A 25,034-nucleotide genomic window follows, 5' to 3' on the forward strand; every position below is an offset into this window, starting at 1 on the left:
CTATGCAGTTCCTTGTTTTTACATGATTTTTTAAAAACCTGGTTTCTATATTAAATTTTCACTATAGATATATTTGATCTTGGACAGACAAACATCAATGAAAAATCAATGTAGAAAATAATTTAAAAAATAGAATGTAGGAAAAAGAATTGCAGAGCTGGTTCATACCAAAGATAAACCCACGGATGGTCACGGTGGTGCAGCGGTAGAGTTGCTGCCTTACAGCGAATGCAGCGCTGGGAACCCAGGTTCCATCCCGACCAAGGGTGCTGTCTGTACGTTCTCCCTGTGACCTGCGTGGGTTTTCTCCAAGACCTTCGGTTTCCTCCCACACTCCAAAGAACGACAGATTGTAGGTTAATTGGTTTGGTAAATGTAAAAATTGTCCCTAATGGGTGTAGGATAGTGTTAATGTGTGTGGATCGCTGGTCGGAACAGACCCGGTGGGCCGAAGGGCCTGTTTCTGCGCTGTATCTCTAAACTAAACTAACCACATATTGCTGGAGTAACTGAGCGGAAGACAGCATTTTTGGAGGAAAGGATAGGTGATGTTTCGGTTTGACACCCTACTTCAGACCAAAAGTCTGACACCTATCCTTTTCCTTTAGCGAAGCTGCCTGACCAGCTGAGTTATTCCAGCAGCACTTTCTGTCTACCTTTTAAAAATGTCTTAATTTCAGTGAATCATCTTGTTATCACCTGCTGTTGTTCCTATTGCAGTCTGCAATAGTCTGAAACATTCATTCAGTGCTTAGAGTATGAAGACATTTTCTAAACAAGCAATGCTTCTTTAGGTTTCTCTTGTTAGCTTTAACCTCCACTGTTGGTATCATGTTCATATAATGGCCACGGTGGGGCAATGGTATAATTCAGCGCGGATCAAGGCATTCTCCTGGCTTGACTTCAGGTATGGAGAATGTATTTGAAGATTCTAACTTGGGCACTAGCCGGAAGACAATGCAAAGCTTGTGCAGAGATATGGGATGATTCTCAGCAGTACGTGCAAGATAACAGCTCAGTCATTCAGCAAGATTAATCGCAGGAACACCATCCCTTTGATGTCTGGAATCAACAATAAGCCGTCATACCACCTGGGTTGATTAAAATCATTTGACCAACAGTGCACGGCTCTGACCAATGCTTTAAAGTTTCTCTGTATGGAATGTCTGATTGCAGCTGGGCCAGCACAACTCAACCAGCTTTTCTTTGTCTGAGAAAAGTGACTGAAGAAAGATGAAGGTGTATGTTCTGACTTGGGGCAGCTTGGTGGCACAGTAGTAGAGTTGCTGCCTTACAGCGCCAGAGACACAGGTTCAATCCTGGCAACGGGTGCTGTCGGTCTGTACAGAGTTTGTATGCGCTCACCATAACCGCGTGGGTTTCCTCCGGGTGCTCCGGTTTCCTCCTACACTCCAAATACATACAGGCGTAGGTTAATTGGCTTTGTTAAAAATTGATAATTGTCCTTAGTGTGTAGGATAGTGCTAGTGTACGGGGATCGCTGGGCAGCGCGGACTCATTGGTCACAAGGGCATGTGTCTATGCTGCATCTCTAATCTAAACAAAACTAAAGCTTCAGCGTTGGATTGTGCTTGAGTATGAAATATATCGGATGCACTTCAACTTTCATTTTCCCCGGAATCATTTGTAAAACTGACAAATGAAGAGATAAAGGAAAAATGTCAAGAGCGTGTACAAAGGTAACAGAGAAGATTATCCTTCACAAGGAATTTGCCGTGACTCGAGGGCCTAAGCTATAGGGAGAAGTTGGGCAGGATAGGAGTTTATTAATTGAAGTGCAGGCTGAGGGGTGGTCTTATTGAGGTGTATAAAACCATGAGGGAAATAGATACAATACAATACGGTTTTATTCGTCACATTGCACATAAAGTGCAAGTGAAATGAATTTGCCAGCAGCGGTACAATGATAAAGAACACACAATACACCATAAAAATTTAACACAAACATCCACCACAGCATTCATCACTGTGGTGGAAGGCACAAAATTTGGCCAGTCCTCCTCCATTTCCCCCCGTGGTCGGGACCTCAACCCTCTGCAGCCATTGCTGCGGGCGTCCAGATGTGCAGACAGGTAAAACTCCCGGTAAGTCCAGAGTCGGCTCTTCCCCACCGGAGATCGCGGCTTTAGGTTGGTGTAGGCCGCAGGCCGGCGGTCGAAGATTTAAAGTCCCCGCCGCGCCGTAGCCAGAAGCACCGGGGGGGAGGGGGGGGGAGAGGGGGGGGGGGGGGGGGGGGGGAGAGAGGGGGGGGGGAGAGAGGGGGGGGGAGAGGGGGGGGGGGGAGAGGGGGGGGAGAGAGAGAGAGGGAGAGAGAGAGAGAGGGAGAGGGAAGAGAGAGAGAGAGAGAGAGAGAGTTTAAAAGAGTTTGAAAAAATGTCATGTTGAAGACCTCCTTCGACTATGTAGAAGACCTCCTTCGACCTCTTTTGACTATGTTGAAGACTAGCTTTGGGAAAATTGGACACCGTATAGTGGATAGTGAGGACGACCTCCTTCGATCTCCTTTGACCTCCCTTCGACTATGTTGAAGACTATCTACCACTACCTTCGACTACCCTCGATTACCTAAGAACAACATACCGACCTACTATGACCTACTTCGACTAAACCTACGAGTAAAAAAAAGTTTTGATTTTTTCCATGGCGACCTTTTTTTTACTCACGGGCATTTTTCAACATGTTGAAAAATATGCCACGACCTAGCTGAAGCCTCGAGTAGTACTCTCGAGCATGAAAGAGAATTACAAAGACCTCCTAGGACCTCGTATCGACCATGCTGCAAGTATGAGTCGAGAGCAAACTCGCCAGCACTCACGGATTAGGTCGCCACAGTGGGACAGCCCCTTTACTCAGGGAATTCCTTTATCTGGATAAATCCACTCTTTGGATACAAAGTATATTTTATTGAAAGAAGCACTTCCCTCATCAACCTCAATCTCGCTAACATCTAGATAAGGTTCAAACATAAAAGACTGGTAGACTTTGATCCAGATGTGGGCATCTTGAGAATATTGTGGTGCAGTTGCTGAAAAGGCTTAATGTTTTCTCCAACGATGTGACTCCACTTGTTCATCCTCATTCTACAACCCAAATTTTCTCCACCAACTAATTTTCCTTCAATATTGCACAAACTAGTAACAGCAAATGTTATTTTATTTTTTTATTGTCAAGCACATATAAAAAACACGAATGCCTTGGTTGAAATCTTCAAAGAAGACTTTTTGTATTTTCTGAAGATATCGAAAAAGCATTACCATAACTAATTTTTTTATAAAAGTCTGTGCAAAAATAAACATCGGGCACTCTATATTGTTCAAATGCAAACATATTGACTTATCCATCAGTAACAATATACAAGGAAAATTCACAAAATTAGGGAATTAAATCATCTATGAATCCCAAAGTTTAGGAATTGAAAGATGGATTTATTCACCCCAATCTAAATTTAAAATTTAAACTGTAATACAAATTACAGAAAAATAAAAATATCATTCTAAACACAGATACAAAAATCACAGAACATATCAACTTCTTGAGGAAAAATATTTTACTTCAAACCAAAAAGGCAAAAATAATATATTAACCTTTCTTTTCCTCCTCTTGAGCCAAAATAGAACAGATTAATAAAAGGCATCAGATTTAGAAATATGGAAACACTGCAAAAAATGACTGGGCATCAGTAATCAGATCTGCACGTGTTGGAAGCAGTTTATACCTTTGGACGAAAGGGTGCACAAGGGAATACTTCTGTGCAGGAAGGAACTGTAGATGCTGGTTTATAACGAAGATAGACACAAAAGAGCTGGAGTGGCTCAGCAGGTCAGACAGCATCTTTGCAGAAAAAGACTGCCAAAGTCACCTACTCCTTTTCTCCAGAGATGCTGTCTTACTGACTTACTCCAGCACTTTGTGTCTATCTTGGGAATAATACTGTGCTGCTTCTAGAACAACATTATTTTCCAGTCTTGGATGCTCAGGACCGATTCAGAAGTCATACAAAAACAGCACATTCCTCTTCTTCAAGTGCCCTTTCAAACGCCTCTATCTCATACCACAGAGAAACAAAGCTGGAACAGCTTCTTTGGAGTTTAGAATCTCAGTGCAACGAGGCACTGCTGACTTAATATAATGGCACTGTTGTCTAAATGTAAAGGCAAATTAATGTTCAATTAATGACTGTCTGACTTTAAATTAATCCAATAAGAAATTACAACTCAACGCTAACTTTAGATATCCATCAACACAATCCTATCGTCTGATATTTTAATATTGGAATATCTACCATTATCTTCATGTTCATGGTTTACCCCTTTCATCCGTGTTCTATAAATACCAGGTGCATGTTTTCCTCAGTGACTTGACTCCCGACGTGCTTCGTATCTTCAGCTGGAACATCGGGCTGCGGACTTAGCTGGTGACCCCACTGGGTTCCTGAATGTGCCTCAGCAGCTGCTCACAGTAATAAGGGCTGCGGTGTTTGTGCTTCACAGCCTCGATCTCCTGCGTCAGCAGGGCAGGCGAAAGCGAACTCCCCACTTTTAGAACATCTGCTGACAGAAAGCAATGTGTAGTAAGATTTTTCCTGAACAGCATGCAAAAAAAAAGTTTCGCTATACCTCGGTACAAGTGACAGCAAAGTACCATTGAACCATTGACACACCGAGGAATCAGTAATTCAGCATCATTTGTGAAGTTAATTTTCCACATGTGTGTTGGTTTGATTTGGTTTTTCACCAGATGGCGCTGAAGGTACTTCTATGATTTGATAAACCCTGGTTTAAATCCTCAAAATACAGATCCATCCCTCTTGCCCCTTGTGCAAAGTATGGTACTACAGATATAAAGGAGAGATTGGAGTTGTAAGATTGCTCATCTTCCAGCTTTGTTCAAACAGTGTATTGCATGGACAGTGGAGTGGGCAGCTGGACGCCCTGCCACAGCCTGGGCTCAGATGGACGGGCGCTGCTACAAGAGGCTGAGCGCATGGACCGGACACGGAGCTGCAGCAGAGGACACCACGGCTACCTTTGCCCAGGTCAACCCCGCAAAGCCACCAGGACAATGGGCGTTCATGGTCAGGTCAAGAACCCTGCACCTACAACAACTGGGACTTCAAAATGGCGCCAGAACCGGTGACTGTGTATACTGTTTCAGTCTACTACGACTATACACTTGTACTGTATCTGAGATGCTTATCTCAGATGTATTTAAGTGCTTTATGTATAGTGATACTTGTACTGAACTGAATACATAATGAATTTCACTGCACCTTGGTACATAACAAACAACGTAGCATTGTAACCATTGTGATTTGGAATATTTAAGATGTTTTCGCAGAGACCGCTCCCTCCGTAACACCTTGGTCAATTCGTCCATTCCCACCCAAACCACCCCCTCCCCTAGTACTTTCACCACGGATGAACAAAGGATGAGGACTGACTGAATGTTATTGCCTTCCACTGTTGATTCCACTGTGGTGGATGTTCATGTTATATTCTATTGTGTATTGTGCTCTTTTTAGTTGTGTGGCTGCATGGTAAATCAAATTCCACTGTATCTTAATTGGTGCATGTGGCAATAAATGTCGCTTTACCACCCCCCTCAACTCCATCCAAGGCCCCAAGCAGTCTTTCCAGGTGAGGCAGAGGTTCACCTGCACCTCCTCCAACCTCATCTATTGCATCCGCTGTTGGTGTCAACTGCTCTACATCAGCGCGACCGAGCGCAGGCTTGCCGATCCCTTCGCCCCAACACCTCCGCTCAGTTCGTATTAATCAACCCGATCTCCCGGTGGCTCAGCATTTCAACTACACCTCCCATTCCGAATCCGACCTTTCTGGCCTGGGCCTCCTCCATGGCCAGAGTGAGTCCCACCGCAAATTGGAGGAACAGCACCTCATATTTCACTTGGGTAGTTTACCCCCCAGCGGTATGAACATTGACTTCTCCAATTTCAAGTAGTCCTTGCTTTCTCCCTCCATCCCCTCCCTTTCCCAGCTCTCTCACAGCCTATTGTCTCCACCTCTTCCTTTCTTCTCCCCCCCCCCCCCCCTTCAGTCTGAAGAAGGGTCTCGACCCAAAACGTCACCCTTTGCTCCATAGATGCTGCCTCACCCGCTGAGTTTCTCCAGCTTTTTGTCTACCTTGTGATTTGGAATGTCACTTTCTCTCAGAGCATATTGTCAAATATCTATCAGTAAAATTGGTTAATTGGCCACCGTGAATTTCCCCTAATGCGTAGGCAATGGATGAGAAAGCAGGATAACATAGAAGTGCAGTGCGAACAGGTGATTGATGCTTGCCGTGGACTCGGTGGGCCGAAGGGCCATGCTGCATCTTAAAAAAACTAAAACTAAATAAATAGATACCAAATTCAAACTCCCACTTAATGTTGATATGATAGGCAGCAATTTTTCTTTTAAAATCTTATTTTTTGTAAACCCCCTCTTTACCCCTGTGCTCTTGAGTTTAGTTTAGAGATACAGCGTGGAAACAGGCCCTTTGGTCCACTGAGTCTGAGCCAGCCAGCGATCACCAGTGCACTAGTTCTACCCCACACACTAGGGACAATTTACAGAAGCCAATTAACTGACAAACCCCAGATTTATCGGGACCCTTCAGATTGATCAATCAAAAATACACAGTCACTATTTGGTTGCCTTCCCCAACCCCCCCCCCCCCCCCCCCCCCCCCCCCCCCCAAAGTAAAAGCTAGAATTTCAGCAATTTAACGAACTGTGAAAAAGACAGCAGACTAACCCATAAATGCCTGCAATGAATCCTGTCTCAATTACAAAACACCGTCTCCCAACCCAGTGTATGAATTTTGGTTTCTTGTCAAACCAGTTCTGATATTCAGAAACCATTTCTTCCAGCTTGAAGAGGGATGTTGAGATTGGGGCAGCAAAGGGAGTGGGGTGGGGGGTGAAGAGAGGAAAGTCTGTGGCTGCTATTGTTTACATTACAGTTCATCATTCTTAAAATGGAATTATGGAAAGTGCGTATACATCAGTTGAAAGGCAGCTGAAGGCTTGTGCTTTAAAAGCATGTTTTCTTCAACCTGCAGAGTCCCTTGAAAATAGATTCAAAATTCCATAAATCTTCCTATGTTAAGCTCTTTTCATGCCGGGTCATTTGGCAGCGCTACAGAAGTTTTGACTTGCTCCCAGCAGCTAAGCATAATAAAGACTGGTGTTAGCATGTATCTGTTTTCACAAGTATAATATAGGATAATGCTTTGACTACAGTGCTCATGAAACACTGACCTAGTGGTGCTCACATTCAATGGAAACCTTGCTCAAACATGCCCAGAATTGTCAACAGCCAACGGCCGAAAAGAAAGAAACTATCCATTTCCCTGACATTACCATGACTTGCTGCTGGCAAGAACTCAAAACACCAGAACTGAGGAGCTGGCAAACTTTCAGAGGACGGAAGGAAAAAATAAATCAATGTCTTCTGTGGTTTTAAATCAAATTAAAATTGAACTTGCTACTTGGAATTTTTCAAATCTTATTTGACAATGTTGGAGACAAAAAATTATTTCACACGAAATGCATTACGTCAAATGTTAAGGTTTTAAATGTCAGGCATATAATGAAAAAAGTGAAGCAGAACTAGTCAGAGTATATTTAGCTGACAGATAGTGGGAGCCTTCTTATTGTGAGCGCCATGGGTAGCACAGTACTCTTTGTGTCCTTCAAATCATACCCATGGTTATATACTTTACTTCAGAGATACAGCATGGAAACTGGCACTTCGGTCCACCGAGTCCACGATGAACATCGATCGCACTTTCACACAAGTTCTAGTCATCCCACTTTCGCATCCATTCCTTGCGCACTGACGGCAATCTACAGAAGATTAATTAACCTACAAAATTGCACGGCTTTGGTATGTGGGAGAAAACTGGAGTGCCCAAAGGAAACCCACGCGGTCACAGGGAGAAAGTGCAAACTCCACGTAGACAGCACTCGAGGTCAGGATCAAACCCGGTCTCTGGCGCTGCGAGGCAAATCATTGGAGGACAGAAAGTGTGCCTCCGAGGAACAGAGAGAAAAAGAGAGGCGAAGGATTGGGCAAAAATATAGGGAAAAAGTGAGAGAAGAAGGAGCGAGAAAAAGAGCATGAGAGAGGCATTTAATAAAGTGTGTGGTGATGTCAGAGTGCATTGACTGTATGAAGTTATAAAAACGCTAAAATATAAAAAAGAGAGAACCCCAAGTTAATCACAGAAACTGCAGTCAATACCGCTGTTGTTCATTTACTGCCACTTTGGCAAAGGCAGTGTTTTATAGTTTGCTTAAGTAAAACCTGGCAAAGACAAGTAACAGCAACCACCCTGCATTAAAAATATTAAAAACCTCCATTCATATCTTTAATATTTTTATTGGAACAAGGAATCGTGTGGGGACATTTCAACAAAGCGTAATTATCAGTGAGTTTTATCATATGCTTTGAAAAAGCATAGGCTTTCACTTAAAATTCTAGGATATGAGTGTCAAAACCAGAGAGTAGCGAGTATCATCAAGGATAATACAGCAATTCATATATAAAATTTATATTCGGGAACTCTATGTCCACGTTGAACATTGTTTCGTGGAGGTTTCAACTGGAGATGCATTATATGTGATAGTTTTACAGTAACAGGCTGGACATGACACTGCGATCCAAGGGCAGAATCCAGCACACTTGACCCAATGCCACAACAGACAGACATAGGAGCCAGAAATGTTCTCCTTTCCTCTTCCGAAACCTAATTATTATGGGTTTTCCCTAATATTTCACCCCAGTAACTGTTTGCCATGTGTAAATCTGGAGGCCTAAGTTCGTCAAATTGTTCATTCACGAGCGGCATCAATGCAGAGCTTTCTTAGGGAGACTAAATGATGAACAATTTCCAGAGGTTGTTGGAACCGGAATTGTGGTCAACCTTCTCTCCTCAGTCAGGGGCACCACACTAATCCCATTGCTGGCCAAGATTTTTTTTTCAATCATTCATGCAATGTGGGATTTACTGCCAAGTTCAGCATTTAATCCACATCTCATGTGACAAAGGTCCTTCCAGGATAAGAGACTCCAGAAGATTAACCCAAGTGAGGATGAGGGAACAGCAATGTTTCTAAAAAAAGGACACAAAGGGCTGGAGTAACTCAGTAGGTCAGGCAGCATCCCTGATATAACCTGATTGTAAGATCAGCTCCGCATAACCATCTACCCATAGTAACTTTTCCCCTCGTTCTCATGAGTGTGTCTACCTTTAGACTTTAGAGATAAGTGTGGAAACAGGCTCTTTGGCCCACCGAGTCCACGCCAACCAGCGATTACCCCGTACATTAGCACAATGCTACACACTAGGGATAATTTACAATTTACAGAAGCCAATTAACCTACAAACCTGTACGTCTTTGGAGCATGGGACAAATCAGAGCACTCGGAGAAAACCCACGCGGTCACAGGGAGCACGTACAAAGTCCCGTAGTCAGGATCAAACCCGGGTCTCTGGAGCAGTAAGGCAGCAACTGTACCAATGCGCCACTATGCCCTAAAATTAATCAATGATTCTGCTTTCACTGCCCTTTGAGGAAAAGAACTCCAAAGACTTACAACCCTTTCAGAAAGAAGAAAAACCTTGTCTGTCTTAATTGGACGGCAGCACAAGGAATTGCAGACACTTGTTTAGAAAAAAGACACAAAGTGCTGGAGTAACTCAGCAGGTCAAGCAGCATTTCTGGAGAACATGGATAGGTAACGTTTCAGGTCGGGACCCTTCGTCAGACTGATTGTGGTGGGGGGAGGAGAAAGCTGGAAGAGAGATGGTGGCAGGTCAAAGCTTGGAAAGTGATTGGTAGATACAAGAGGTGGAGGGTTTTCAGGCAGATGCTTGTTCAAAAGCCAGAATGTTAAGACAAAAAGTGTGAGATTTTGATAGAAAAAGTGTGAATTATGAAGCCAGAGTAAGGAAAATGGAAGGCGATGGGGGACGGGGGGGGGGAAGAAATGGGTGCGGATCCAAGTTGGGCACAGGGAAGTGGGAAAACTGTCCCTGAAATACATGAGTGAACCAAATGGATTTCTGCAATGATCTTGTTTTACATGCAGTGTTTCAGATACCAGTTTTAAAACGGTTTTATTTAATCAATGGAATTTATGTTCTCTAGCTGGTGTGGAGGTAGTTGCTGCCTCTAAATCATTGTTCATCCAGTAACTTAACACCATGTTCCGAATCCAAGCTGCAGCCTCACCCTCACCATTACCAATTTCTTTCATGAAGATTAACTACACACAAGCATAGGTCCATCTGCTCCCTGCACGGGTTTAGGCAAGTAGCCTGGAAGGTGTTGCTGCTCGCTACAGCGACCTACCTCGCCATGGTATGTATTCCCTCATCCGACGATGAGCACAATACCTGATGCTGATCTCTATTTTCAAGTAATAATTGAAAATAGATATCGGCAAATTATATTAGAAATCTCTAAATTGTCTCTAGTGTGCAGGATAGAACTAGTGTACGGTTGATGGTTGGTCGGCACAGTCTCGGTGGGCCGAAGGGCCTGTTTCAATGCTGTTTCTCTAAACTAAACTAAAACTAAACGGAAAATGCCATGAAATAAGCACCCCCTTTAGGGTTTCAACACAGCTAATCTGAAACCATACCTATAAAAAGAAACTCTTGTTACCAAATACCTACTGGGTTGTTGCAGCCTGACAGGGATTAAACCACAGTTGAAGGAGCTAAACCCCAAATACCTCCTAGGGGCAGGAAGTCACTCACAGGTTATAAGAAGCAGATCGAGTAGGTATCAAATGACAGGGGTAACAGTTCGGTTCACAGATGCAACAGCTCCAAACATGTTCGTCCTCAAGAGGGAGAATTGGATCTTGCAGTAATCTCAGCAGTCTGACCCAAGTCTGACTTATGCCTCCACCATCCACGAACACTTATTCCTTTACATTTATGTGGATATTACCACAGCAAAATCCTAATTCAGCCTAAAAAATGTGACTTTCAGATCCAGCTGAGGAGTGTGAATCAGGACAGTCTGAGTATAGTAGCCGATCGACAATTCACTGGTAAGAGGAGTTTGAAATACAACATGGAAGTTGGAGTTAAGGTTATCTTCAAGGAAATTAGATAACATTCAATGACATCTTGCTTCAAAAACATTGTCACTGGCTGATGTAAGATTTCAGAACCAGCAATATGGTTTGAATATAGACACAAAATGCTTTAGCGCGTCAGGCAGCATCTCTGGACAAAAGGAATAGGTGATGTTTCGGTTCAAAACCCTTCTTTCTGAAGAAGTCTGAAGACCCGAAAACATCACCTATTCCTTTTGTCCAGACATGCTGCCTGACCCACTACGTTACTCCAGCATGTTGCGTCCAAGTTTGGTTTAAACCAGCATCTGAAGTTCCTCCCTACACCAGCAATATGGTTTGATATTAACCCACTATGTAAGTAGTCTGAAGGCACAAGGAACTGCAGAAGCTGGTTTACAAAAAAAGACACAAAGGACTGGAGTAAATTAGCGAGTCAGGTAGCATTGCTTGTCCCACTTAGTTACTCCAGTATTTTGAGACTTTTTCTCTGGTTAGGCTCTGTATTTAAAAAGCATATTTCTTTACAGGCTCCGTTCAATCTGGAAAATTATTACTTGTTTTCCTGACATATAATATCAAGAAGATCTCAAGGGTAATGCAATGTACATCATTGTTCCCATTCTAAAGGAGTAAAAGAGAGAAGCCAATGAACATTGTAGATCGAACTCCCACTCCAGTAACACTGTAGGAGGACTTGCACCACAACAGCTGGAGTGGTTCAAGTTGACAACTCATTACCACCTTCTCTCCCAGCTTATCATAATACACAAGCCCACTTGTTTGTCTCACAGGACTTTGCTAAGTTTTGTCTGCGGCTACACTGGAGGATGGGTAAAAGAGATGTGAGAGTTGCAAGGAGATGGAAGGGAAAGGTTTACTCAGTCGTGCAGACAAACCCGAGCCTCTGGATAAATCAGGCTACATTTTAAAGTGCTTGGATGAATGTACATATAAAATCATTTATTTTCAAAGCCCACAATGCGGGCCTTGGAAGCTATTGTTAAACAAATCGATAAAAGAGAATCAAATAGTCCAGGGAGATGAAAGGTTTTCTAAATTCTTAGTGAGAGTCTATTTTTTACGCATGCAGCATGGAAACAAGCCCTTCGGCCCACCGAGTCCACGCTGACCATCGATCACCCGTTCACTCTAGTTCTATGTTATCCCACTTTTTCATCCACTCTATAGGCCAATTAACCTACAAACCCGCAAGCCCTTGGGAATAGTAGAACATCTCATTGGACGATTAGGTTTTCTTCACTTTTTTCCATTTGTTTAAAAATAACTTTGATCTAACAATCCTCCAAAATTTTATCTTTTGTTCTTCGGACTATTCCCATATACATTAAACCCTTGTTATAACGGAGCATGGAGGGGTAGGAGGGAGAGGGGGCGGGAATGGTGCCCATTATTGGCGATTGTCCGCTATAACTGAGTAAGGAGAGTAAATATCGATTAGCTTAACCCAAGGCCGAGTGGGAGGAAGAACGGTGCGAGGGGGGTTAAACCAAGGGGATTTCATAGGTTGCAGACCCGCAGAGCCCTCAACCCCATGCATGGGGCTTCAGGGACGGGGCCAAATGCCACTCCCGCAACCGGAAGCACGTCACATGGCGCCGGGTCATCGGGCAACCTGGCAGGAGTGGGGTGAGGGGCAACAGGAGCCTTGCGATGTTACCATGCGCCCAAGGTATGCATTGCCAGGGCAACAAAGGTGCAGTGGTGGGCTGCTGCGTATGCAAATCCATGCCCAATGCATCTCTCATCAAGAGTGTTTTACCACCCGCCAACCCCCACCACAAACGGATGCCTCCGTCTGCCAAAACCAAAATCCCTTACAAAGATGTCCGCAACAACGAGGGTTTATTGTACATGGAAACTCCCAACCCAACATCAATACCTCATTAGTTACATATTTCTCAAAGGATTCTGTGCCAGCTATCTTTGGAAGTCATGGTGAGCAAGAGTGGGCAAACCAAAGCGCTATTATAAAGCATGTATTAGGAAGTTCATCATCACAAAATAATGCATACTATTGTAAGAATGAGTGCAAATTTTAAGAGCATGATCTATTGTCTACCCAATTTAGAGGATTTTGCATTACAGTTACAAATAACGTGGTGAAGAGTGAATGGGAAAAATCAAAGAGATGTATTAGAAAGCTCTTACCAAGAAATACTTTTTGGATCCCACTCTCTGGATCATCTAGATGCACCAACAGCCCACGATAGAGGAACTCAATGTGGCTCTTGTAGTGTAACCTGTCATAATCATTCCCAACACACTGGAACCAAATACTCAAAGCTCTGCCAGCTGCTATACGTACGTCATCCAAACTATCGTCCAACCGTTTTAGCAGCTCTGATGTTAAAAAAAGAAATAATTTAGTTTAGTTTCGAGATACAGCGCAGAAACAGGCCCTATGACCCACCGGGTCCGCGCCAGCCAGCGATCCCTATACACTAACATTATCCTACACACTAGGGACTATTTACGATTTTACTGAAGCCAATTAACCTACAAAACTGTGCGTCTTTGGAGAGTAGGAGGAAACTGGAGCACCCGGGGAAAACCCACCCGATCACAGAGAGAACATACAAACGCCGTACAGACAGTACCCGTAGTCAGGATCAAACCTGGGTCTTTGGCGCTGTGAGGCAGCAACTCTAACGCTGTGCCACCCTAATTATTAATGTTGCTACAATGCCACAATCTGTGGTGATTATTAACAAGTGAAACTAATTCATAAATTTTCTCAGATTTTCTGCAGCAATATTCAAAGAAATTTACTACTGGTGTAAGTCGTAGAGGTTCATAGAATCATAAAGCCATATGGCATAGAAACAGACCCTTCAGCCCAATTTGTCCATGCTAACCAAGAAGCTAGTTCAATTTTCCTGCATTTGGTCCTTCACACCTCTAAAGCTTTCCTATCCACGTACCTGTCCAAGTGTCTTTTAAATATTGTTATTATACTGCCTCAACTACATCCTCTGGCAGCTCATTCCCTATACCCACCACCCTATGAGAGAAAATGTTGCCTATTAAAGTTCCTATTAAATCTTGCCCCTCTCACCCATGTTCTCTGGTTCTACATTGACCCACCCTGGATAAAAGACTGTGCATTCAACCTATCAATTCTCCTCATGACACACACACAAGCTCTCAAATCGTTCCATCGTTTCATCAAGTTCAAGGAAGTATTTAATCTAAAACATTAAAATATTTCAGTGAATAATAGAACTGGCAAAAAGAATATGAACATTAAAATCAGAAACTTGTTTCAGCATAGGATTAAAGGAAAATCTGCAAATGCAAGTTGTGAGGAAGTTGCAGGTGAGTTACAACATGCCTGTGTGAACGGATTCGCAGCATCCTGTTGATAAATACGCTACCTGGATACAATTTATTTAGCTGGTCAGGATCCAACTGGTTCCCACAAATTTTAAAAATGGCACCAATGGCTCGACAAGCCAGTAATCGAGTCATTTTGGAATCTTCATCCAGTGCTGCAATCACTTTTGGCATCAAGTCTTCATACAATCCAAGGGCCTGTTGAAGCAGCAGAAAATGGCAGTCGGGCTGACTTCTTACACAAACCTCCTAACTACAATGAATCAAGTAGCAATAATGAGCAAGCCAGTCAACTGTTCTCGTGTATGCTCCCATGTGGTCTCTGCGGCAGAGCTCCAACATGGTCTCTACGTCATAGATCCTACACGGTCTCCATGTCAGATCTCCCTCATGGTCTCCGCGTAAGAGTTCCATGTGGTCAATTTACATTTGCGCAGTAGCACCTCGTGTCCGTCATATGTAATACCCGACATATGCAAGGCTCTGCGGGACGTAACCCTACATAAGACAGGGGGTGGGGAGGGTCTGTAATGCTAAAGGAGATTTACCCAGAATGATGCCTGGATTGGTGGGTGTCAGCGACAGGGAGAGGTTGGACAGACTTGGATCGTTTTCCCTGGAATGCAGAAGTTATGGGGAGACCTGAAAGAAGTATTTAAAATTATAAAATGCACTGATAGTGTAGAAAGTCAGAACCTTTTCCCCAGGATAAAAAATATCAAGCACTAGAGGGCATTGCTTTGAGGTGAAAGCAGCAGAGTTCAAAGGAGATGCACTGGGCAATTTGTTTTTACACAGATGGCGGGATATGAGATACTTTTAGATAGGCACATGGACATGTAGGGAATGGAAGAATACGGATTATGTGCACTTTCTTTTAAAATGGCACAGGCAGATAAGTGTTGGTCTTGGCACCATGTTAGGCACAGGCATTGTGGGCCGAAGGGCCTATTCTGGTGCTGTGCTATGTGTAGGAGAGAAAACACACAGCAATCAAACCGAGCTGATCATGAGTGTAACCGTTACAGACTGAAGGAACAACCAGCAAGATATAATAAATGAGTATATAATAAATTGCTCCCTGCTTCTTCCGAACTAGGAGTTATATCGAGTCTTACAGTGTGGAAACAGACCCTTCGGCCTAACTTGCCCACACTGACCAACATGTCCCACCTGCCCTAGTCCTAACTGCCTGTGTTTGGCCTATATCCCTTAATTCTGTCCTAAGCATGTACCTGTCTAAATGTTTCTTAAACGTCGTGATCATACCTGCCTCAACAACCTTCTTTGGCAGCTCATTCCATACATCCACCACCCTTTGTGTGAAAAAGTTACCCCTCGAGTTCCTATTAAATCTTTCCCCCCCCCCCCCTCACCTTAAACCTAAGTCCTCTGATGATCACTTAACACCTCAGAAAGTTTGCAATAACGGCGGTATACGTGGAATTATTACAATGCTAATTTTGTGAAATTGATAGGGAGCTTATCAAGAGATTTGCTTGCTAGGCTTGCCGTTTGGTCTGGTTTTGAGCACGCTTGCTTTTGAATCTTTGACCCGACAGAGTTACCTGTTCCGGCGTAATCATCTTGCTGTGCAGTAGAGCCCACAGACACGATACGGCAGTTGTGCGGATCGCAGCTGCCGTCCTCCCAGCGTGCCACAGAAGATTAGGCACCAAAATATCTCTTACAAGCGTCTCCAGGTAGCTACTGAACCGCCTGAAGCAAAACAGAAGACACCGCAGTGAGCAACGAGAAACTGAGGCAGGATTAATAACCCGTGCATGTGGAATTTTTTAATTTTAACAGAGATGTGGGTGGGAAGCCTGTTGCGCTTCCCCCAAAATAATATAACAAGGCGAGGTTTCGTGGGCTTGGATGAAATTTGTTTGATTTTATTTGCTCAGCTGACTGGATTTTCTCATTAAAGGTGAAATTAATCTTGGGAACAATCACAATTGTGGAGATGGAAAAGTTATTAAATAACAGCATCCAATTTTGAGCATGCAGCACTAATATAGTTTTTTTTTTCTAAAGTTACACCAAAGGTCACAAACTGTTCATGTGCAAATAGAAGGCCAGCATGGAAGTCACCCACTGTTATAAATGTTGGCATTAAGAAAACATTTTAAGTTCACCGAGAGTCCAGCGAACTAGGATAATGATAAGAGAATTGTCATGGAGATTTGCAAATACTATTTTTGGTACTAATCGGGTTCTTCTAAAGATTAATGTTGACTACTTTGGATGGAAGTTTATCATTTTTTTATGAGGGTTTTCCATGACCTAACATGGATTATATACTCCATTATCATTTTAGGTCATAATTATCAAGTCTGCATTTGGAATATTGTGTGCAGTTCAGGTCAGAAGAATGCGGAGGCTTTGGAGAGGGTGCAGAAGAGGTTTGGAATGGTTCCAGGATAGCTAATACCCTATAAGGAATATCCTTGTGGGGTATTAGATATAAGGAAAGGTTGGACAAAGTTGAATTGTTTTCTCTGGAACCGGAGATTGAGGGAGATTGAGGGAAGACTTGATATTAGTATATAAACTTATGGGAGGGATGGATAGGGTAACAGTCACAACCTTTTTCTGCAGGGTGCAAATGTCAAGGACTAAAGATCAGAGCTTTAAAGTGAGAGTGATAGCTTAAAGGAGATGTGCAGGTTAAGTTTTTTACAAAAGTAAATGGTGCCCGGAATAAGCCAGGGCTGGTAGTGGAGGCAGAAAAGATACTATAGATGCATTTAAGAGGCTGTGGATAGCCACCGGGATAAGCAGAGAATGGAAGGACATAGATTACGTGCAGGCAGAGGAAATTAGTTTAACTTGACATCATGTTTGCCACTGATTTTGTGAGCCTGTTCCTGTGCTGTACTGTTCTGTTCTAATATCATTTTCTGTCTTTTCTTTTTGTTCCAGCGTATTCTTCTTCACCTGATCTGGAAGAAGCGACTTCGTGAAGTACAGTTGCTCTGGCACCAGTTGTCTTAAAATGTCTTATCAAGTTGCCACTGCTCATACTCAAAACTGATTTCCTTTTGTTTCTTCCTAGCATTGCCTCAATGATACATAACTGAAGATACCACTGTAAGAGTTTGCAAATGCTTGTGGTGCCCCAGTTTGTCTCTGGAACTGGTGCATTACACAGATGAGAACTATATTCTACACTTTGTAGCTTTCCCTTCGCTCTATCTTCAGTTTAGTTTAATTTAGGGATACAGCATGGAAACAAGCCCTTTGGACTACCGAGTCTGCTCCAACCAGCGGTCCCCGTTCACGAGCACTATCCTGCACTCTGGGCACAATTTACAATTTTTTTAACCGGTCAATAAATCTACAAACCGGTTGGTCTTCGGATTGTGGGAGGAAGCCGGAACACCCGGAGAAAACCCACGTGGCCATGGGGAGCACATACAAACTCCGTACAGACAGCACCCGTATTCTAGATCGAACCCGGGTCTCTGGTGCCGTGAGGCAGCAGCTCTACCGCTGCGTCACCAGTGCCGCCCCATTTATTGGAGTTTGGCTTGATTTTATCTATGTCTATATCATCTGATTTGATTGGCTTGCAAGCAAAACAAAGTTTTTCATTCAACCTAGGTCAAAGGGACAATAATAAAACTAAGCCCAAAGTTTCAATTTCAGTCATTAGCATCAACAGTTCACGTAAACCAAAATTAAATAAGGTCTCAGAAATTTTGCAACCCCTAGTTAACAACTGAAAACACAACATACTGCCACAAAAATTTGAATTTGTGTTTTAAAAAACTGTGTTCCAAATCAATGAGGTGCGTGTTAACACTTGTTATTTAACGATCCTTGCATCCTGTTTTTTACTGAACAAGATAATTAAAAAAGAGTGTGAAGAGAATGCCTAGCTGGGAAGTTGACTGACGGTTGGGTGGATATGGCGAGGCAAAAATCAAATGGTCGTTCCTGAGCTGCTGGTAAAGTGGAAACATCAGGCCAAGAAAAATAAACAGTCATGGTTAAAAGCCATGTAATGTGGAGTTTATCTATTGATGGTTGGCAGGGCGTACAATCTTTCTTCCAGAAATATAACTGATTGATTGAAAGATACAGCATGGAAACAGACCCATCGGACCACCAATTCCACGCCGACCATCGATCATCCTTTCACGCAGAAAATCAGAACGGAAGTATAAATCTGATAAGTTTCAAATTTCCTTTGAACTTCTGAGAAACAATCTTCTCAAATACCAGGAAGCAGTAAAGTTTGCGAGAACACAATATTTTTCCGACCATATTTCCAAAATCGCCCATAATTCCAAGGTCCTATTTAGTACCATTTCCTCTGTCATATGTCCTGCCCCCAGTACCAGCTTAGCTGGGTCCCCTGTTAAGTGCAAAGAATTTACTACATTTTTCACCAGCAAAGTTGAGAACATCAGAACGAATATTTCCCTTTCCATCAGTGACCTAGCTGTCTCATTAGTCTGTTCTTCTAAATTAGATGTTTCCAACCCGTTACTCTACCTTCCCTTGTAAAGCTGATCTCCACTATGAAACCTGCTACCTGCCGCCTCGACGTTGTCCCCACTGCCCTTCTGAAGGATGTCATTGCAATAGCCGGTCCCAGCATCCTCTCCATCATCAACAGTTCTCTGGCCACTGGCACTGTTCCAACCTGCCTCAAGCACGCGGTGGTCCAGCCCCTCCTGAAAAAACCTAACCTAGACCCCACCTTGCCTAGCAACTACAGACCTATTTCCAAACTGCCTTTCCTTTCAAAAGTCCTTGAAAAGGTAATTCTAAATCAACTAATGCCTTACCTACACCAAAATACCATCCTGGAAAGTTTCCAATCAGGTTTCGGGGCCCACCACAGCACAGAGTCTGCCTTGTTGAAGGTACATAACGACCTGTTTCTCGCCATTGACTCCGGCGACTGTGCAATCCTGCTCCTTCTCGACCTCAGCGCAGCATTTGATACAGTGGACCACACCATCCTAATTGACCGTCTCCAGTACGGGGTTGGTATTGATAGCACTTCCCTGAGCTGGTTCATCTCCTACCTCAAAGATAGGAGTTTCTCTACAAACATAGCCAACTCTTTCTCCTCCCCAGCTAGCCTTTGCTGCGGGGTTCCACAAGGCTCCATCCTAGGCCCCATTCTCTTCTCTCTGTATATGCTCCCCTTAGGCCAAGTCATTCAAATGCACAGCATTTCTTTCCACTGCTATGCAGACGATACACAGCTCTATCTTCCCCTAAAAAACCCAACAACCGATCAAATCTACTCAGCCTTATGCACTGCCTCGAGGATATAAAGTGTTAGATGGCCCAGAACTTCCTCCAACTAAACAAGAACAAGTCTGAGGTCATCCTACTTGGCCCCTTGGACTCCATCAAAACGATAGCAGGCAGCCTTGGAAGCCTTACCCCCTTACTCAAACCTCACGCCAAAAACCTTGGCGTGATAATTGACTCCGCATTGAAGTTTGTCAAACAAGTCAATGCTGTGGTAAAGGCTAGCTTCTTCCAGCTTCGAACGATAGCAAAAATAAAACCTTTCTTCCAATTTGATGACCTCGAAAAGATCATCCATTCATTTATCACCTCCCGCCTTGATTACTGCAACTTTCTTTACACTGGCATCAGCCAATCATCCCTGTCCCGCCTGCAATTGGTCCAAAACGCCGCAGCGAGACTTCTGACGGGCACCCGAAAAAGGGACCACATCGCCCTGATTCTGGCCTCTCTCCAGTGGCTCCCAGTGCGGTTCAGAATCAATTTCAAGCTCCTCCTTTATGTAAACAAAGCCCTTAACGGGTTTGCCCCCACCTACATCAAAAAATTGCTAACCCACCATTCCACCTCCAGGTCCCTCAAGTCGGCCGACTTGGGGTTACTGACCATCCCGCGGTCCAGGTATAAGCTCAGGGGCGACCGCACTTTTGCGGTTGCAGCACCTAGACTGTCGAACAGCATCCCTCTTCTCATCAGAACTGCCCCCTCCATCCATTCTTTTAAGACTAGACTTAAAACTTACTTCTACTCACAAGTGTTTTTTGAGGTTCTCTGAGGGAGCGCTGTATGTATGTATGTATGCATTGTTAGATCTATGTACCACTGTATGTAGCACTTTAGTACCTGCACTGATGTAAAGCACTTTGGTCAATGAGAGTTGTTTTTAAATGTGCTATAGAAATAAAATTGACTTGACTTGGCACACTAGTTCTGTTGTCTCACTTTCACATCAACCTGTGAATTAGGATCATAATGAACCTGACCCAAAACCTGTTCATTAGTTATAGGAGCTAAATTAGGGCATTTGGCCCATCAAGTCTACTCTGCCATTCAATCATGGCTGATCTATCTTTCCCTCTCAACCCCATTCTACTGCCTTCTCCCCATAAACCCGGACACCCTTACTGATCAAGAATCTGTTAATCTTCACTTTAAAGATATCAATTGACTTGGATAGACACAAAAAGCTGGAGTAATTCAGACAGCATCTCTGGAAAAAAAGAATAGGTGACGTTTCGGGTTGAGACCCTTCTTCAGACCCTTCTCCATTGACGGCCTCCACAGATGCCTGTGGCAATGAATTCCATCTTCTTTCTAATTTTGAGGCTATGTCCTAGACTGGTGGAAAAATCATCTCACATCCACTCCATCCAGGCCTTTCACTATTCGGATCCCTCTCATTGAACATCTTCGATCCATGTTCTCCAGAGATGCTGCTTGAGCTGCTGACTCACTCCAACATTTTGTGTCCCTTTTTCCCCCATACTAGTTCGATGTTATCCCAATTTTCTCATCCACTCCCAGCAAACTTGGGACAATTTAGAGGCCAATTAATCTACAAACTTGCACTTCTTTCGAACATGGGAGGAAACTGGAGTACCCATGTGGTCACAGGAGAACGTGCAAACTCCACACAGACAGCACCCGAGGTCAGGATCAAACCTGACTCTTTGGTACTGTGAGGCAGCAACTCTACCAGCCAATTCGCCACCCTGATTTATTTTATTTACTTCTTAACATTGCCTCGATAATAAATAACAGAAGACACCACAGAATCAACGTTATTAGTGGCAAGTCTGGAAAATGACTAAAACAAAATTGAACAACAGGAATGTTAATACACAAAGTGCTGAAGTAACTCCGCGGATCAGGCAGCATCTCTGGAGAACATGGACATATAACGTTTTTGGTCTGGAAGAGTCTGACCCAGAATATCACCTATTGAGCTCCAGAGATGCTGCCTGACTCGTTAAGTTACTTTATGCCTCTTATTTTTGTAAACCTGTATCTACAGTTCCTTGTTTCTACAAGAAGTATGTGGAGGCTGGCCCCGAACTCTAGGTACATCCAGAATCGCTTTTGAGTGAAAGAAATGTTGTGATTTCTGCGTAAACATCCAACATCAGATTCCTCCATTAGCTGACCTACCAGCTGTCCCTGCTGCTGCTGCTGTATAATCATAAGCCATGTTATCTACAGTGGTGGGATTGTTTTTTTCTTCTTCTGGTAGCTGGTATTTTCTTTGAGAAATTAAGCCAGGATGATCTCCAGGTGTGTTTCAATATTTTTGAAAGGAGTTTTTCTGCACGCACACACAGATGAAATAAAATTGTGAAAACCACCAGTTTACAGGATATTTTCAGAGCAAGCTGGCTTGGTTAACAGAAAGGAGTTGGCGGCCGCAGAGACAAGTACACAACAGGTGTGATGCAGAGAACTGTGTTCGGGTGGTTCAAAACTTAGTTGTTGACTTAACTTATTTTACCTTCATTCCAACTTTACCCTTTTTTTTTAACATATACTTCAATGTGTCAATTAAGGTTGAGGCTTTGATGTGCAGTTGGAACACTGTGGTTCAAATGGCTGGATTTGTTGGCTGCTCTGAATGATTTCTTTGTCGGGTATTTCCCAACTCAGCCTGCGTACTTGATAACAGCTGTAGCCTCGGCGACTGGAAAGGCGTTCAGGCCCTGCACATGGCAAGCTCACAACAAAGAGGAAGGCAGAACACATCTAACGACAAGCAATAGAAGGCACAGTAGCAGCGAGGCAACAGAATCTGATTTATCATTACCAAATTACAACAAAACCAGAAGCAACACTCTTAAATACATTGATTTTGTATTTGTAAGCAATTAAAATAAACTAGTGGTAGATCATGTGAAACTATGATAATACACAGAACAGTACAGCACAAGAGCAGGGGCGGCACAGCAGCACAGCAGCAGACTTGGTGTCTGACAGCGCCAGAGACCCGGGTTCGAACCTGACAACAGATACTGTCTGTACAGAGTATATATGTTGTCCCTGTGACCATGTGGGTTTTCTCTGGGTGTTCCAGAGTAGTCAGGTTCGAACCCGGTTTCCTCCCACACTCCAAAGATGTTGGTTAGTTGGTTAGACTTTAGATTTTTACTTTATATTTTAGAGATAGAGCGTGGAAACAGGCCATTCAGTCCACCGAGTCCATGCGAACCAGCGATCACCCTGTACACTAGCACTATCCTACACACTGGGGACATTTTACATTTTTACCGATCAATTAACCTACAAACCTGTACATCTTTGGAGTGTTGGTGGAAACTGGAGCAACCTGGAGTGGAAACTGGAGCAACCTAGAGAAAACCTACTTGGTCACGGGGAAAACATACAAACTCTGTACAAACAATAACCGTAGTCAGGATCAAACCTGGGTCCCTGGTGCTTTAAGACAGTAGCTTTACCGCAATGTCACTATGTCACCCTGCGGTTATGCAGAGTGTAGTGGGTGCCTGGAAGGTACTGCCAGGGGTGGTGGTGATGGTGGAAGATATGATAGTGGCGCTTAGAAATGCACATGTTTATGAATGGAATGGAGGGGTAAGGATCATGCGAAGGCAGAGATTAGTTTAACCTGGCATTATGTTTGGCATGGACAGTGTGGGCCAAAGGGTCTACTCTTGTGCTGTACTGTTCTATGTTCTATATTGTATGTGTGTTGTACAAAAGGCTGAAGCATTTGCAACCACATTCACACCACAATTGCTGAACAGATGACCACAGGATTGGTTCCTGAAATCCCCACCATCAGAGCAGCCAGTTTCCAGCCAATTTACGATATAGTGATCTTATAGGTGTATAAAATCATGAGAGGAACAGATCGAGTAGACGCACAGAGTCTCTTGCCCGGAGTAGGGGAATCGAGAACCAGACATAGGTTTAAGGTGAAGAGGAAAATAATCTGAGGGGTAACCTTTTCCACACAAAGGGTGGTGCGTGTATGGAACGAGCTGTCAGATGAGGTAGTTGAGGCAGGGATTATTGCAACGTTTAAGAAACAATTAGACAAGTATATAGATAAGACAGGTTTAAAGAGATATGGGGCAAATGCAGGCAAGTGGGACTAATGTTGGTCGGTGTGGGCGTTGGGCCGAAGGGTCTGTTTCCACACTGTATGACTCTATGACTCCCTTCTTAACAGCACAATTGATGTACCCGCAACAGAGGCACTGAAGCAATCCAAGAAGATGCCTCAGCACCACCTTCTCCGGACCATTTAGAGATAAGCAACACAAGCTGAATTTGCCAGCAATGCCTGGATGCATAAATGCATTAAGAAAATCTAAATTCTTATGAAATTAAAAACAATTCACAAGCTGAGTGGAGTGAGTTTACAACATAGCCAGAGGCATGGCCGTGCCAACAGGATAGATTTTGAGGACAAGAGAGAGAAGAATCACTTCCATCTGTTACAATATCAACAGCCCAGGAGGTGGCGCTCCCTTATAACTATAGTTAAAATAGACCCAGCAATTGTTGATCAATAGTGCATTCAAATTCCATCTGAAGCGTCGCATTGTTAAAAGTAATTTCTTAATATATAGTTAAATGCATTTTGTGTGACTGATTTGGATTATCTTTAGAAAACATGATTTTATCCCCCTAAAAATTCAATCCAAAATAAATGCAAATCGTCAAGGTGGGCTACATTCAATGAACCCTTTCGGGTTTTGTGTGTTGCCGTTGTTTTGTGACTGTAGATATCTAAAATGTCCACAACAAGGCACAAATATTGGTTTGGCTTTTAACAGCTATCAAATGAGGATTCGCACATTCAAAGATAGTAAAAAAAGTTACTCCCTCGAAAACAATCACGCAAAACAAAGAATAAAGGAAAATAGCAGGGAAATGCAAAACAATTGGGTGGTCTACACAGAAAGTGTACGATCAACATTTGGAGTCTCCCCGTCGAGTCTAATATCTAGCACAAAATCATTGGAGTCCACTTGAGACAACGAATTTAAATATGCGGCCCTCTGCCATGAACGAGAAATTGTGCTGAATTATAAGCTTGAAATAAATTCCAGAAATAAAGCATACAACAGTATTCATGTAAGGGGCAGCACAGTGGTGCAGCGGAAGAGTTGCTGCTTTATAATGCCTGAGACGCAGGTTTGATCCTGGCTATGGGTACTGTTTGTACAGAATTTGTGACTGAGTGTGTTTTCTCCAGGTGCTCTGGTTTTCTCCATTTTTCAAGATGTGTGGGCTTGTAGATTGATTGGCTTCTGTAAATTGCCC

The 25,034-nt window shown here is 43.3% G+C and overlaps 1 protein-coding gene across 1 annotated transcript in view; it reads right to left on the reverse strand.

The window, feature by feature from the left end:
- Positions 1 to 3,158: 3,158 nt before the first annotated feature.
- Positions 3,159 to 25,034, reverse strand: part of dnaaf5 (dynein axonemal assembly factor 5) — a 105,755-nt gene continuing 83,879 nt past the window's right edge. The window contains exons 10-13 of the mRNA XM_033040543.1: positions 16,046 to 16,196; positions 14,519 to 14,675; positions 13,293 to 13,484; positions 3,159 to 4,568 (exon numbers count right to left, since the gene is read on the reverse strand). Of these exons, the coding sequence (XP_032896434.1) occupies positions 4,429 to 4,568; positions 13,293 to 13,484; positions 14,519 to 14,675; positions 16,046 to 16,196 (640 nt within the window). The 3' untranslated portion in view covers positions 3,159 to 4,428. The remainder of the gene's footprint in view (positions 4,569 to 13,292; positions 13,485 to 14,518; positions 14,676 to 16,045; positions 16,197 to 25,034) is intronic.

Source organism: Amblyraja radiata, chromosome 22 (assembly GCF_010909765.2).
Source record: "Amblyraja radiata isolate CabotCenter1 chromosome 22, sAmbRad1.1.pri, whole genome shotgun sequence".
NCBI classification, from domain to species: domain Eukaryota; kingdom Metazoa; phylum Chordata; class Chondrichthyes; order Rajiformes; family Rajidae; genus Amblyraja; species Amblyraja radiata.